We start from the raw sequence: 16,803 nt of genomic DNA on the forward strand, positions 1-16,803 counted from the left end.
TCGACTGAAATGTGCAGGAGCTCCATCATGCATGAACCACATGTTGTGTCGTACTTGTAAATCACATGTTCTAGCAGCACAAGTAGAGTATCCCATATGAAATCATGATAAACGTGCTCCATTGAGCGTAGGTGGAAGAAACTAAAATGAGCTCTAACATGGAAATTAAGCGTTTCCAGACACATGTCCACATAACATCTTTTCATTATTTGTGTGTGAGGAATGTTTCCTGAAAGTTTGGCCGTACCTTTTTGTAACACCCTGTATATCAGGTCCATTATGATGTGCACGTAATTTTGTTAATGATTATAGTTACTGTGATATTTGTGTGGAAGTAACACATTGCGCAAGGTTCAGAAAAGGGGTCACTATGGTTTTGTGTTTGGTGCACTTTACATAATATTTTGTTGTTTTCTTTAGAGTTCGGTGGAGATCTTTATCCGTCACCAATGTTGACAAAATTGATCTGACGTAGCACACTCATCTGCAATCACATAGTGCCACCAATAATGTTGTTGTTGTTGTGGTCTTCAGTTCTGAGACTGGTTTGATGCAGCTCTCCATGCTACTCTATCCTGTGCAAGCTTCTTCATCTCCCAGTACCTACTGCAACCTACATCCTTCTGAATCTGCTTAGTGTATTCATCTCTTGGTCTCCCTCTACGATTTTTACCCTCCACGCTGCCCTCCAATGCTAAATTTGTGATCCCTTGATGCCTTAAAACATGTCCTACCAACTGATCCCTTCTTCTAGTCAAGTTGTGCCACAAACTTCTCTTCTTCCCAATCCTATTCAATACCTCCTCAGTAGTTATGTGATCTACCCAATAATACCAGAGTGAAATATCCACAACATTCCTCATATCTCATGAACGGTTTGAGATATCGAAATGAGATTTTGGCAAATGACAGCATGGAAAGAGGAGAGCATTTTGCAATATGGTTATTATGCAAAACTTCATTATCTACTGTATTATTACACTAACTACAGATTTTTTTGATAAAATATTCTAATTTTTAAGGGCCATCAATAGTTGGTGAAATGAGAAATACTACAGAAGAGCATAAATGGAGATATTACACATTTATTTTGCACCAAGGATGTGCTTTTTCGTAAGATACTGACTATATTTTTCCTCAGTTCCTCACTTAATAAACTACTGTTTCAGAATTCTCTCCCAATTGTATCTGCACAACATGTTATTGAGGTGAGTGTGTGTAAACTCCGCTGTGTTTTGGCACATGAAGTAGATTTTAACATGACAACAAGAGAAATGTGAATGTTTTACTAAAAATTCATCACTCATGACACTTCTCTGAAAGTTACAGACAGTGAATGACCCATGAAAAAATCACTGCATTTTCGCTGGACTTATTTTAGGATCTGACCAAAGTGGAGGTGACAGATCTTTTGAATGGTCACCATGCAAGTGTGGGTGTGGAGGGGTCGCACCTAATATTTACAAAAAAATGTGAGAGTAGGTTTCAGTTTAGATCATTTCCCCTCCAGCAATCAACATATCCCCTACAATGCCTGCCTGCAGCCTCCATCACTACCGCTTTTCCCTTGTGTTTCCTGCCGTCTGCACATCTACCTGCCATGATATTCTGCAGGGACTCTACCCACTCCTATGGTTGGGTGACTGTAGACCAGGAAGAAAAAACTTCTTGTGGAGCAGCTTGTTGTTCGGTGCACTTCTCACAGGAAAGCATTAGTTGCTTCATGTACTTGTCAACACCTGACCCATAGACATGACAGTGGGTTAGTAGTTTAATAAGTGGTGTCCCCCAGTGACCTAGATAAAGCAACTTCGGGGTTTCCAGGCAGAATGATGCCAGTAAAACCACCCTTGGTGCATTGCATTCGGTTCCGAGCAAAATAATGCTGTTGGCTAAAATGAAGTAATTACGTAATGAAAAATAGTATGATTTTGTTGAAAGACATTCTGGCCACCTGTGCAAGACATGGTGATGGACACGCTGCAAAATAGCATTAGTGTCAGTGGCGTTGGGAATGCAGGAACTGATGATGGGGAGGTGTCTATTGTGAGGTGATCTTCCTCATTCAAATGAAAGATGACAATTCTGTATTGTGAAATGACGGGGCTTTGGCCCATAGGTAGATGAGAATATGCGTCAGCATTTGTGTTTTGGGCTATAGTGTGAAAATGAATTTCATAGCCACATTGACTCAAAAAAAAAAAAAAAAAAAAAAAAAAAAAAAAAAAAGTGCCCAACATTGAAGATATTGTGCTGTCTTATCTGGTAACTGGAAAGAGGGTCCAAACTAGTCTGTCACTAAATGGAACATATGGAGTTTCTTAACTGCATATATTATAGCTAGAGCATTTTCATTCTGTGAGTAATTAATTTGGACTGGATTCAATGTTTTATATGCAAGATCTATTGGCTGCTCGGAACAGTTGGCATCACAATGTGATGAAACTGCACCGATGCTATTTTGTGAGGTTTCAGTGGCCAGGAGCAATGGCTTACCTGGTTGGAAAATAGCCAAGCTTAAGGCAGAGTGAAGTTTGTTTCTAAGAATGCGAAATGACTCTTCACACTCATCTAACTAAATGAAAGGAACCCCTTTGCAACATAGTGTGTTTCCAAGGATTCAAAATTTGAGCTACTTGTGAAATAAATTTACTGTAGTACTTGATCTTTCCCATAAGGGACTGTAAGTATTTGATGCTGACTGTTCGTAGAAGTTTCTTGATAACAGCAGCATGTTGACTAATCAACTTAAAGCCATGTTTTGGTGTTACATGGCCAAGATATTCAATAGATGGTTGAAAAAAGTTGACTTACTTACTTTTGAGACCAGTATCTTGCAGGACTTGAAAAAGAATCCAGAGATTGTGTAAGTGTCTCTCTCTTATACACTCCTGGAAATGGAAAAAAGAACACATTGACACCGGTGTGTCAGACCCACCATACTTGCTCCGGACACTGCGAGAGGGCTGTACAAGCAATGATCACACGCACGGCACAGCGGACACACCAGGAACCGCGGTGTTGGCCGTCGAATGGCGCTAGCTGCGCAGCATTTGTGCACCGCCGCCGTCAGTGTCAGCCAGTTTGCCGTGGCGTACGGAGCTCCATCGCAGTCTTTAACACTGGTAGCATGCCGCGACAGCGTGGACGTGAACCGTATGTGCAGTTGACGGACTTTGAGCGAGGGCGTATAGTGGGCATGCGGGAGGCCGGGTGGACGTACCGCCGAATTGCTCAACACGTGGGTTATGAGGTCTCCACAGTACATCGATGTTGTCGCCAGTGGTCGGCGGAAGGTGCACGTGCCCGTCGACCTGGGACCGGACCGCAGCGACGCACGGATGCACGCCAAGACCGTAGGATCCTACGCAGTGCCGTAGGGGACCGCACCGCCACTTCCCAGCAAATTAGGGACACTGTTGCTCCTGGGGTATCGACGAGGACCATTCGCAACCGTCTCCATGAAGCTGGGCTATGGTCCCGCACACCGTTAGGCCGTCTTCTGCTCACGCCCCAACATCGTGCAGCCCGCCTCCAGTGGTGTCGCGACAGGCGTGAATGGAGGGACGAATGGAGACGTGTCGTCTTCAGCGATGAGAGTCGCTTCTGCCTTGGTGCCAATGATGGTCGTATGCATGTTTGGCGCCGTGCAGGTGAGCGCCACAATCAGGACTGCATACGACCGAGGCACACAGGGCCAACACCCGGCATCATGGTGTGGGGAGCGATCTCCTACACTGGCCGTACACCACTGGTGATCGTCGAGGGGACACTGAATAGTGCACGGTACATCCAAACCGTCATCGAACCCATCGTTCTACCATTCCTAGACCGGCAAGGGAACTTGCTGTTCCAACAGGACAATGCACGTCCGCATGTATCCCGTGCCACCCAACGTGCTCTAGAAGGTGTAAGTCAACTACCCTGGCCAGCAAGATCTCCGGATCTGTCCCCCATTGAGCATGTTTGGGACTGGATGAAGCGTCGTCTCACGCGGTCTGCACGTCCAGCACGAACGCTGGTCCAACTGAGGCGCCAGGTGGAAATGGCATGGCAAACCGTTCCACAGGACTACATCCAGCATCTCTACGATCGTCTCCATGGGAGAATAGCAGCCTGCATTGCTGCGAAAGGTGGATATACACCGTACTAGTGCCGACATTGTGCATGCTCTGTTGCCTGTGTCTATGTGCCTGTGGTTCTGTCAGTGTGATCATGTGATGTATCTGACCCCAGGAATGTGTCAATAAAGTTTCCCCTTCCTGGGACAATGAATTCACGGTGTTCTTATTTCAATTTCCAGGAGTGTAGTTCCTGTGACGGTGATGGTGCCAAAGTAGTTTATGGAAGAAGGGACCTGCTCTGTTAGTTACTCCGAGAATCATTGAAAGATCGCAGGGACTTAGGCTACACCAAGAGGTAAGCGCTTGTATCTGAATAGTCCAAAAGGTGTGTAAAGTACCATGATTTGTTGGGACTGTTCATCCATCAGAAGCTGGAGGTACACGTCTGCCAGATCTATTTTAGAGAGAAGTATCAGCCACCCCCCGAGTTTTGCCAGTAATTTATTCATCCACAGAATAGTGTACGTACCTGTAATTGTCTGTGCATTAACAGTATCATAATCCACACAGAGATGCAATTTATTTGATAGTTATTATGAGAGGTATTGCACATTGACTGTTTGCGATCAGTTCAATCACTGCCAAAGTTGTGAGCCTGTACAGTTCCTGTCCTGCTCACATGGAGCCTTGTTTATGGGCCTAACACAAAAAAATATGAGGACTGGCCAGTGGCTTTAGGGTAGTATGTGCTTCAAAATTATTCATTTTTCCAAGCCTGAAGGAAAATATTTCAAGGAAGTCACAACAGACCTGTTCTAATTTTTGTAAAGGGACTTCTTCTGTAATGAGATTAACTGCATTGTGAATGACAAAGCTCAAGGAACATAAGGCGTCAAAAGGGAAATGATATTGCTGTTTATCACCGGGAGTGTGATGTTACAACTTAAATTTTTGTAAAGGGCTCCTACTCTAAATTCACCTTTGATGTGGTTGCTGTGTTTTTTGTAACTAACCTCATTTTCATGGGGGTCAGTGCTGGACCAACTAATTGTAGGTAAGTTGGTACATGATCAGGGAGGTAGCTGCCCCCATGTCCACTTGAAATGTTATTGGCCGATGGCCAATATGCAAAGAAATAAACAATTTATTTGTCCCTGCTAAGTTGGAAATAGTGACTGTCTGGATGAAGTTGATGTCCATTGCTAAGTCATTTTGCCAGTTGGCATGTTGAGAGCTAGCACAATGAACACTTTGCAATGTGGCCCTTTTGTTGACATTTATGGAAGGCTCACATATGAGTGCTGATTGTCCTGGCACTCTGCAAAAAACACTCTGGGTGAGGGGGAAGTGGCCATCATATGGCATCTTGTACTGGCCTGCACTGTGAGCAAGGTTTGGAGGAAACAGTCCATGGCTTGCTGTGAATAAATGCTACTTCCTGGGTTTTAGGCGGAGTGTCAGTGAATGACAAAGTTTGTTGACTGTCGAACTCTGCTCGTATTGCCACTACGCTGGCCCAGCTGTCTAGTTGTTGGTCCACTGGGCAGGAACTTGTGTATGGGCACCATGCTGAAGCTGCAACTGCAGCACATGGCAGCCTGATAGCTGCTACCGGCACCAGAAGTTATCATGACACAGGAGCATTACCACAGTATTCAGCTGTAAATATGTTTGGCCTTTTAGTGTTACTTACCTATTTTGACACCTCTTAAGTCTTATACATATTTGTTTCTCCAATCTCCTGTGGATGGTTGTAGGGCAAGTTAAGTAGTTAATAATGATTCACATCTCCCACAGGTCAGAGAAACCTGTGAGCATTCGTACTGCTCTCCTTTGTATAAATTCAATATCCCATTGTAATCCTATTTGTTATGGGTCCCATACATGTGAGTAGTATTTGAATATGGATCTCTGTTGCAGAGTGATTGTGTTTCCCTTGTATTCTGCTGATGAACAGCAGTCTGCCACTTGCTTTAACTACAAGTGAGTCTGTGTGTTTCATGTCCCTACAAATTGTTGCACCCAAGTATTTGTATGAGTTGGGTGACCCTAAATGTGACTCATTGGTATTATAGTCATAGAAGACAACATTTTTTTCATTTTGTGAAGTGAATGGTTTTATATTTCTGAACGTTTCAAGCAAGTTGCCCATTTTTGCACCACATTGAAATCCTATCAAGATCTGACTAAATATTTGTGCAGCTTTTGTCAGACACTACTTCATTCTAGATAACTACACCACCTGCAAATAGTCTGACGTCATTATTAATACAGGGTGTTTATAAATGAATATCGGGGTTTTAACACTTTATAATATTTATCACATTAAACTTACAGTTATAAATGATATGTCAAATGAAAGAGCAACTCAAAAAGTTTTTCCAAGAACCTTATAAATGTTCAATTTGAGCACCATTTGTCACACGGCACACATCATGTCTATAGCTGAGTGCTGGACAAGCCGCTTGGGGCCCAATGACAGGGCTTGCTTTGCGTGGCCTCCACGTTTACCCGACCTAACATCATGCGATTTTTTCCTTTTGGGTTTCATCAAGGATCATGTATATGTGCCTCCGCTACCAGCAGATCTCCCTGAATTAAGAAAACGGATTGAAGCAGCTGTTGCTACAATCACTGAAGACACACTTATCAATGTTTGGGAAGAACTCGGCTATAGACTTGATGTGTGCCGTGTGACAAATTGTGCTCACATATAACATTTATAAGGTTCTTGGTAAAATTGTTTGAGTTGCTCTTTCATTTGACATATAATTTATAACTGTAATTTTAAAATAATAGATGTTATAAAGCATTAAAACCCCGATATTCATTTATAAACACGCTGTATTGTTTGGAGGTCATTAATACACAATATGAACAGATAACTCATTTTTGCCCAATAACTTATTCATTTCATTCCATTGTAGCCTGTTATCTATAATTTAAACTCAAACTGTCATGATTCTTATCCAAATTATTTGATATACACTAATATTTAGTTTTATCTAAACAGTACTACCTGCTACCATCATAACTGTTTCTACTGTTAAATAAAACTATGCTTATTGCCAGAGCTATCCAAATTTTTGTCTACTACTATTATAATGGCTTTAGTTTTTGTCTGTCATATTCCACAATGCACTCTATTGCTCCCTGGTCCACACGTATGCCCTGTCGGTCCCTTAGGTGCTTGGAGGGTATTGTGATAGCAGCTGATTCTTCCATTTTTTGTTTCCTCCCTGGTTGGAGGGGCAGGTTCTCCTGTTCCAAAGGAGCACCATTGTTGCCAGTAATGAGTGCAGGCACATGCCAGCCCATGTCAACCCTTTTCACTATAAACAGCATAGAATATGAATGGCAAGGCTCTCAGCACACTTCCCTGTGCCACACCTGAGGTTACTTCTACATCAGTCGATGATTCTCCATCCATACTGTGTCCACTCTACTAAGAAATCCTCAACCCAGTCACAAATTTCACTTAATACCCCATATTATGATACTTTCAATAATAGGTGTAAGTGTGTTACTGTGTCAAATACAATTTTGGATGACAAGAATCTTTGTGTTTACCTGACTGCTGTGATCCATGGCTTTCAGAATGTCATGTGAGAAAAGCAGGGGTTTGGTTTCAAATGATTTATGTTTCCAGAATCCTTGGTGTTTGGCATGGATGAGGTTATTGTGTTTGAGATACCTCATTACCTTTGAGCTCATAATAATCTCTAAGATATTACAACAAACGGATGCCAAGGGTATTGGATGATAGCTTTGTGGATCACTTCTGCTCCTTTCTTACAGACAGATATGACCTATGCTTTCTTGCATTCAGTGGGCACAGATTTATGTTTGAAGTGTCCTTGGTATATTATAGTTAAAGGAGGGGCTAACCTAGGGTATAAGTTCAATTTTAATCATTTCAGCTGTTTCTCATTGCAGCTGACACTTATCTTCACACATCTTTACAGTGGTATGAGTATTAATTGGGACAGTACTCATGGGTTTTGGTTAGTAAAGAAGTATTTGAAAACAGTCAAGCATTTTTGCTTTTGCTTTGTGACCATCAATTTCATTTTCTGTCTTGCCTGGACCCTAACTCTGGTGCCACTAACAGCCTTTACATGTGATGAGAATTTCGTTGGACTTTGTGAGAGATCTTTTGATAATATTCTGGCACACAGCAGTTACTGAAGGCTTCATGCATTGCCCTATTGACAGCTGAATGTGTTTCAATCAGCATCTCTCTTTCTATAGCACTTTGCTTTGTTACATGTTTTGCAGTAGTCTCTGTTTCTTTTGAAGTTTCTTTGCAGTGACTGTATACCACTGAGGGTCACTACCATCATGAACTGTCCTACTAGATACGTACTCCGGTGCATGATCAACTATTCTTTTAAATTTAAGCCATAGTTCCTCTACATGCTTCAGTCCTGAGCTAAAAGTTTCTAGGTCCTCATTGAAACATGACACTACTGTCTCCTTATTTAGTTTACTCAACATGTAACTTTTCTACTTGTTTTAATTGCCCTTTGTACTTTGTTAGTCATTGTTATTACAAGTGCCTCATGGACATTGATACTGGTTTCAATGGGGACATCCTCAAAGAGAGTAGTCCTGTCTGTAGCTACTAGATGTAATATATTTCCATCATGAGTGGAGTTGTGAGCTATCTGTTCTAGGTAGTTTTCAGAGAAAGCATTTAGTAATGCTTCAAGGGATGTCTTTATCAAATTCACCATTAACAAAACTGTAATTACCCAAGTTGATGGTTGGATGATTAAAGTCTCCTCCAGTGATTACTGTACAATTGGAGAACTTATGTACTAACAAAGTGAGATTTTTGTTCGAAGTTTTCTGTTACAACATTGAGTGAGTGTGGTGGCTGATGGAAGAATCCAATAATAAGTATATGCCAACCGCAGTTGCTGAGTCTTGACCAATCAATCACTTGTGTAGCATCGATTTATATCGTATGGATTTGAGTTTCTTGTCTACAGTGAAAATACACCACTTTCATTTCCCATTAATATATGCTTTTGATATCCAGTTAAATTTTACCCAGAACTTTCAGTATTACCAATTTCAGGTTTTAACCAGGTTTCTGTGTTTAAAGTTAAGTGAGTTTCACTGCTGTTTAGCAGCACTTCAAATTCTGGCACTCTGCTGCGAATGCTCTGGCAGTTAACTAGTATTTTAATGCTCTGGCCAGTGTGGGGCATTTCTTTCCCAATATAAAACAAACACACACACACACACACACACGCACACACGCCAATGCAACTCACACACAAATGACTACAGTCTCTGGATGCTGAGGCCACGGTGCACCTTAGCCTCCTCCTTACCCCTATCATCCAGTTGTGTTTCCCATCGTGCACAGCTGCTCACTGTATGGTCTCAGCAGCCAGAGACTGCGGTCATGTGTGTGTAAGTTGTGTTGGTGTGCACGTGCGTGCGCGCGCGCGCGCGCGCGCGCGCTCGCGTGTGTGTGTGTGTGTGTGTGTGTGTGTGTGTGTGTTCTCTCTCTGATGAAAGCCTTATTGGCCGAAAGCTCATTTTCTCACAATCTTTATGTTGTGCCTACCTGCAACTCAGCATCTCCGCTAGCAACTACTCTTTTCAGAATATTGTTACATCCCTTCCTGGGTTTTCCATTGATGAGTATAAGAAGAGTGGCAGCTTAAAATCTAACATAATCTCTTTGCTTTTATGCAGGTCTGAGCATTACTCATTAATCAGCTGCAGCTTAGTGGTTGCGTGTAGTCATGTTTGTTTATACTGCTTACTGGATATTTATGTCCACAAAGATAATTTCCTATATCTTTTCATCACTAGGAGTTTGATCCTGAAAAGAAGAAGATCGTGTGTCGTTCTCTTCGATATGTGGCTCATACTCTTGGAGCAACATTGCTGTTCTACAGTCATCGTGATACTGGCCTTGTAAAGAAAGCAAAAGATGTGCTGAACCATCATGCATTTGGTGCTCTGCCAGTGTAAGTAGATTATTCAGTTGTTTATGTGTTACAAACCTATGAAATACTTTCTAATTTATAAACAAATTCAAAAGCAGTTACTATGGTATTTTCTAGTAATATCTGCATGATGGGCTTTTAGGTTAATCAAATGGGCAATCAATTTAAGTTTTAGATGTTTTTTCATGCCACCCAATTCCACTTGGCATTTTTATAGTTATTCAAAGAAAGTCTACAGTCAGTAGTGTGGGAATATGCTGGTCATGCAATATTAGTAGGAGCCAGTTTTAATCTACTGAGCATAGACTGAAATGTCTATACATTCATTGCGAGGGGTACAGACTGACTGTCTTGCGAAGTACTTTTGAACACGTTTTCTGAATACTGTCTTGAGCAGGTAGTTTAATTGCTCGCACACAGTGAAATATTTTAGACCTTGTAGCTGCAAACAGACATGGCCTTATCTTTGGTGTCATTATAGGGACAAGAATTAGTGATCGTGGTGTCATCATAGTGACTACAGTTACTAAATCAATCAATCAAGAAGGCTAGAAGAGTATTTCTGTTAGAAAGAGCAAATAAATAGACATTAACATCCTACTTAGATAGTGAATTTACATCATTTAGTTGCAGTATGATGGATGCAGAGGAATTATGGGCAAAATTTAAACAGATTGTAATAATGCTCTGGAGAAGTTTGTGTTGAGTAAGTGGGTTAAGGACAGAAAAGACCCACAATGATTTAACAATGAAATTCGGAAAGTGCTGACATAGTAACAGCTGTTGCATGCTCAGTTCAAAGGCGAATGCTCAAATGACAGCAGGCAAAGATTACTGGAGATTCATATATCTATAAAAAGATTGTTGCAAGAAACATGCAGCAACTACCACCATCACGCCTTAGCAAAAGATCTTGCCTAGAACCCAAGAAACTTATGGACACATATATAATTTTGCTAAGTGGGTCTAAAGCTTCTATCCAGGCACTCATTGACCAGTCTGGTGTAGCAGTAGAAGACAGCAAAAGGGAAGCTGAAGTTTTAAATTTCACATTTAAGCTGTTATTCACACAGGAGAATCATAGAAATTTACTGTTTTTTTGACAATTGTACAGACTCCTGTAAGGAGGACATCGTAATAGGCACCCCTGGCACATAGAAATAATGGAATGAGTTGAAAACAAATAAGTCACCAGCTCCAGATGGAATCCCAATTCGGTTTTATGAATAGCACAGCATCGGTCCCTTTTTAACTTGCATTTATCGTGAATTTCTCACCGGTGCAAAGTCCCATGTGACTGGAAAGAAGCACAGATGGCCCTTGTATATAAGAAGAGTAAAAGAACGCACCCACAAAATTATAGACCAGTTTCCTTAACATTGGTCTGCTGCAGAATTCTTGAACATATTTTCAGTTCCAATACAATAAATTTCCTTGAGATGGAAAAGCTTCTGTCTACGAATTAGCACAGTTTTAGAAAGCATCACTCATGCAAAACTTAGCTTGTCCTTTCCTCACATGATATCCTGTGAACTATGAATGAAGGGCAACAGACAGAGTCCATATTCCTAGATTTCCAAACAGCATTTGACATGGTGCCTTACTGCAGACTGGAAATGAAGGTATGAGAATTCAGAACAGATTGTTAGATATGTGAGAGGCTCAAAGACTTCTTAAGTAACAGAACCCAGTAGGTTGTCCTCAATGTCAAGTGTTCATCAGAGACAAGGGTATTGTCAGGAGTGCCCCAGAAAAGTGTGATGAGACTGCTGTTATTTTCCATATACATAAATGATCTGGCGGACAGGGTAAGCATTGATCTGTGGCTGTTTGCTGATGATGCTATGGTGTATGGGAAGGGGTCATTGTTGAGGGACTGTAGGAGGATACAGGATGACTTAGACAAAATTTCTAGTTGATGTGATGAATAGCAGCCAGCTCTGAATGTAGAAAAATGTAAGTTAATGTGGATGAGTAGGAAAAAAAGAACCCATAATATTCAAATGAAGCATTACTAGGATGCTGCTTGACACAGTCACATTGACTAAATATCTAGGAATAATGTTGCAAAGCAATATGAAATGCAATGAGTGTTTAAGGATTGTAGTAGGGAAAGCAAATGGTTGACTGTGGTTTATCAGGAGAATTTTAGCAAAGTGTGGTTCACCTGTAAAGGAGACCACATCTAGGACATAGTATGATTAATTTGTGAGTCTGATTGAGTGTTTGTGAAATGCACCAGGTTGGATTAAAGGAAGACATAGTTGGTTGGTTGATTTGGGGGGAGGGGACCAAACAGTGAGGTCATCGGTCCCATCGGATTTGGTAAGGATGAGGAAGGAAGTCAGCCATGCCCTTTCAAAGGAATCATCCCGGCATTTGCCTGAAGTGATTTAGGGAAATCATTGAAAACCTAAATCAGGATGGCCGGACACGGGTTTGAACCATCATCCTCTCGAATGTGAGTCCAGTGGTCTAAGTCAGGAAGACATGGAAGCAGTTCAAAGGCGAGCTGCTAGATTTGTTTCTGTTTGGTGTGAACAACACGCAGGTATTATGGAGACCCATCAGGAACACAAATGGGAATCCATGGAGGGAAGGCAATGTTCTTTTTGGGATCGTTATTGAGAAAATTTAGAGAACTGGCATTTGAAGCTGACTGTAGACTGATTCACTGCCACCAATGTACATTTTGTGTAAGGACCACGAACATAAGATACGAGAAATTAGGGCTCTTATGAAGGCATATAGACAGCCATTTTCCCTTGCTCTATTTCAGAGTGGAACAGGAAAGGAAATGACTAGTAGTGGCACAGGGTACCTCCTGCCATGCACTGTACAGTGGCTTGTGGAATATGTATATAGATGAAGGGATATAGATGTAGGGCTAAATATGCTAGAATGAGGGTTGGACCTTTAATAGATGCAACTATTTATTCAAAACTGATACAAAATAGATATATATTTCAGAGTTTTACTGTCCTTCTAAGTATTCAGTAGCATTGCGTGTAACCTATTGCCAGTCATATGGAAGTTGTAGGACAGATTTAGTGGTGTCATTTGTGGTAATAGTTTGTATGGACATAACCTATTAACTGAGGAATTTGTGTAACAGTTCTGAAGTGAATGCCATGAAGTGCTTCCATCATCTTACAAATCTATTTGAAGTCACCACATCTTAAGTCCAGCAGGTACGTTGGATGATACAGCACTTCCCAGCCCTGATGACTAACAGATCAGTCTCTTCTTGCACTGTATGCATGTGACAGTTGTCCTACAAGATGATGGGTGGGTTCTGTGGGAGGAGTTGCCACTTTTAACTCAAAGTTGGTTGCAGGTCGTGGTCCAAAAATGAACTGCACCCTTGATGATCTACCATTGAGGAACAGTATACATTATGATAACACATCACAGTCCTGCACAAGAATCACCATAACTTTCACATCGCTTGGATTTTGACAAGTTTTTAATTGTTGTGGTTTTTGTAATGATTCCATTTGTCTGATTGGTGTTTCAGATATGGCTCGTAAGATGTGGCCCATGTCTCATCCAACATAATGATACGGTGTAAGAAAGCCTCTCCTTCTCATGCATAGCATTCCAAATGGGTACAAGCAGTATTATATCACAGCCATTTCTTTATTTACATCAAATCATGCAGTATTATATCACAGCCATTTCTTTATTTCCATCAAATCATGCTGAACCAGTTATGATTAAATTTGTCTCTTGCCCAAGCATTCCTTCAGAATATGAAGGTTCACTCTGCAGTGGTTTTTGTTTCTAAAAATAAAAATCAGTTTCAACTGAAATGTGATATTCACAGCACAAAAATAATTTTCTTATAGACTTAGCCTCTTTGCTCAGGATTCAGAATGCAGTTGTATTGAGCTACTAATAGCAGATAAACAGGTGCTGTATAGTAAAATTGAGGAGGCACTTTTTTTGTCAGAGTAGCAGTTTTCTTACCAGTGTACTCAATTATATTTAGCTGGCATAAGCGTGATTATCATTAAACAGCATAGTGGTAGTTTATTATTAATACAGTATACAGACTAAGTTTCCATACTCTCTTTGTCCTTTGTTAATGATGTTAATGTGTACTTTCACTCGTTACACATCCATGATGGTTCTTCTACCTGATGGGATCTACAAAACACAATGGATGAATGAATGAATGAATGAAACCACAGTTGTATGAACTAATCCTTCCTCTTGGGCCAGCTCAATCATCCAATTTGTCCAGTAACTTGGTAAGAGGGGACACTTTTTCACTGACACTGCGGCAACCTGGTCAGCGAATGTTTGCCACAGTTTTTGTGTCCGTTATTGAAAACTCATACCCAGTTTGTTGTCACTATTCTGTAAGGCAATGCAGATTTCCTGCAAGCCTTTTGAAGAACCTTTTAACATTGTTTTGCAGTACATTTTCTGGCAATTCAGTTTCTATCTAGCTCCATTATTCTTCTTTCAGAAATACTGTATTAGACTGTTTGCAACACAAGGCTCTGTTTATTCCTTAAATGTGTATGTGTGTGATGTGGAAAGTGTGGGTCTATTTGTGCTGAGGTAAGGTAGAGCTGTGCAACTAGTGTGAAGTATAAGTGATGTTATTGCATTACATCTCTACAACAGTGATGCCACAACAGTGATGCCACTACTAATTTCCAACCCTCATAACTGAGCAAGTTTGAAAGTAGTACTCAAACTCATTATAATAAGAACCATAAAATGTATAATTAAAACAGAAAGAAGAGTACAGTGTTAATTAATGCTGAAGTCATATAACCAGCTGATAAGATTTTTGTATTTAGGTTAGTTGATGGCAACAGGTGGATGGACAGCAAAAGAAAGAAATAAAGGAGAAAAAATGTCCTGGGCCACCTTTGATAAATTAAGTAGAGCTATGAAAACTAACCCCCCCCATGAACCATGGACCTTTCCGTTGCTGGGGAGGCTTGCGTGCCTCAGCGATACAGATGGCTGTACCGTAGGTGCAACCACAACAGAGGGGTATCTGTTGAGAGGCCAGACAAATGTGTGGTTCCTGAAGAGGGGCAGCAGCCTTTTCAGTAGTTGCAGGGGCAACAGTCTGGATGATTGACTGATCTGGCCTTGTAACACTAACCAAAACGGCCTAGCTGTGCTGGTACTGCGAATGGCTGAAAGCAAGGGGAAACTACAGCCGTAATTTTTCCCGAGGACATGCAGCTTTACTGTATGGTTAAATGATGATGGCATCCTCTTGGGTAAAATATTCCGGAGGTAAAATAGTCCCCCATTCGGATCTCCGGGTGGGGACTACTCAAGAGGACATCGTTATCAGGAGAAAGAAAACTGGTGTTCTACGGATCGGAGCGTGGAATGTCAGATCCCTTAATCGGGCAGGTAGGTTAGAAAATTTAAAAAGGGAAATGGATAGATTGAAGTTAGATATAGTGGGAATTAGTGAAGTTCGGTGGCAGGAGGAACAAGACTTTTGGTCAGGTGAATACAGGGTTATAAATACAAAATCAAATAGGGGTAACGCAGGAGTAGGTTTAATAATGAATTAAAAAATAGGATTGCGGGTAAGCTACTACAAACAGCATAGTGAACGTATTATAGTGGCCAAGATAGACATGAAGCCCACGCCTACTACAGTAGTACAAGTTTATATGCCAACTAGCTCTGCAGATGATGAAGAAATTGATGAAATGTATGATGAGATAAAAGAAATTATTCAGGTAGTGAAAGGAGATGAAAATTTAATAGTCATGGGTGACTGGAATTCGACAGTAGGAAAAGGGAGAGAAGGAAACATAGTAGGTGAATATGCATTGGGGGTAAGAAATGAGAGAGGAAGCCGTCTGGTAGAGGTTTGCACAGAGCAAACACTTGGTTCAAGAATCATGAAAGAAGGTTGTATACATGGAAGAATCCTGGAGATACTAGAACGTATCAGATAGATTATATAATGGTAAGACAGAGATTTAGGAACCAGGTTTTAAATTGTAAGACTTTTCCAGGGGCAGATGTGGACTCTGACCACAATCTATTGGTTATGAACTGTAGATTAAAACTGAATAAACTGCAGAAAGGTGGGAATTTAAGGAGATGGGACCTGGATAAACTGACTAAGCCAGAGACTGTACAGAGTTTCAGGGAGAGCATAAGGGAACATTGACAGGAATGGGGGAAAGAAATACAGTAGAAGAAGAATGGGTAGTTCTGAGGGATGAAGTAGTGAAGGCAGCAGGGGATCAAGCAGGTAAAAAGACGAAGGCTAGTAGAAATCCTTGGGTAACAGAAGAAATACTGAATTTAATTGATGAAAGGAGAAAATATAAAAATGCAGTAAATGAAGCAGAAAAAAGGAATACAAACGTCTCAAAAATGAGATCGACAAGAAGTGCAAAATGGCTAAGCAGGGGTGGCTAGAGCACAAATGTAAGGATGTAGAGGCTTATCTCACTTGGGGTAAGATAGATACTGCCAACAGGAAAATTAAAGGGAACTTTGGAGAAAAGAGAACCACTTGTATGAATATCAAGAGCTCAGATGGAAACCCAGTTCTAACCAAAGCAGGGAAAGCAGAAAGGTGGAAGGAGTATATAGAGGGTCTATACAAGGGCGATGTACTTGAGGACAATATTATGGAAATGGATGAAGATGTAGATGAAGATGAAATGGGAGATACGATACTGCGTGAAGAGTTTGACAGAGCAGTGGAAGACCTGAGTCGAAACAAGGCCCCAGGAGTAGACAACATTCCATTAGAACTACTGACA

General features: G+C 41.1%; 1 protein-coding gene across 3 annotated transcripts in view; it reads left to right on the forward strand.

Annotated features, from left to right (window-relative positions):
* Positions 1–16,803, forward strand: part of LOC126251606 (cytoplasmic dynein 2 light intermediate chain 1) — an 80,215-nt gene that overhangs the window by 37,830 nt on the left and 25,582 nt on the right. For all 3 annotated transcript variants that reach the window (XM_049952141.1, XM_049952140.1, XM_049952142.1), the window contains one exon: positions 9,897–10,054. In XM_049952141.1, coding sequence (XP_049808098.1) covers positions 9,897–10,054 — 158 coding nt within the window. The remainder of the gene's footprint in view (positions 1–9,896; positions 10,055–16,803) is intronic.

The sequence above is a fragment of the Schistocerca nitens genome, chromosome 4, assembly GCF_023898315.1.
Source record: "Schistocerca nitens isolate TAMUIC-IGC-003100 chromosome 4, iqSchNite1.1, whole genome shotgun sequence".
In the NCBI taxonomy this organism is placed as follows: Eukaryota; Metazoa; Arthropoda; class Insecta; order Orthoptera; family Acrididae; genus Schistocerca; species Schistocerca nitens.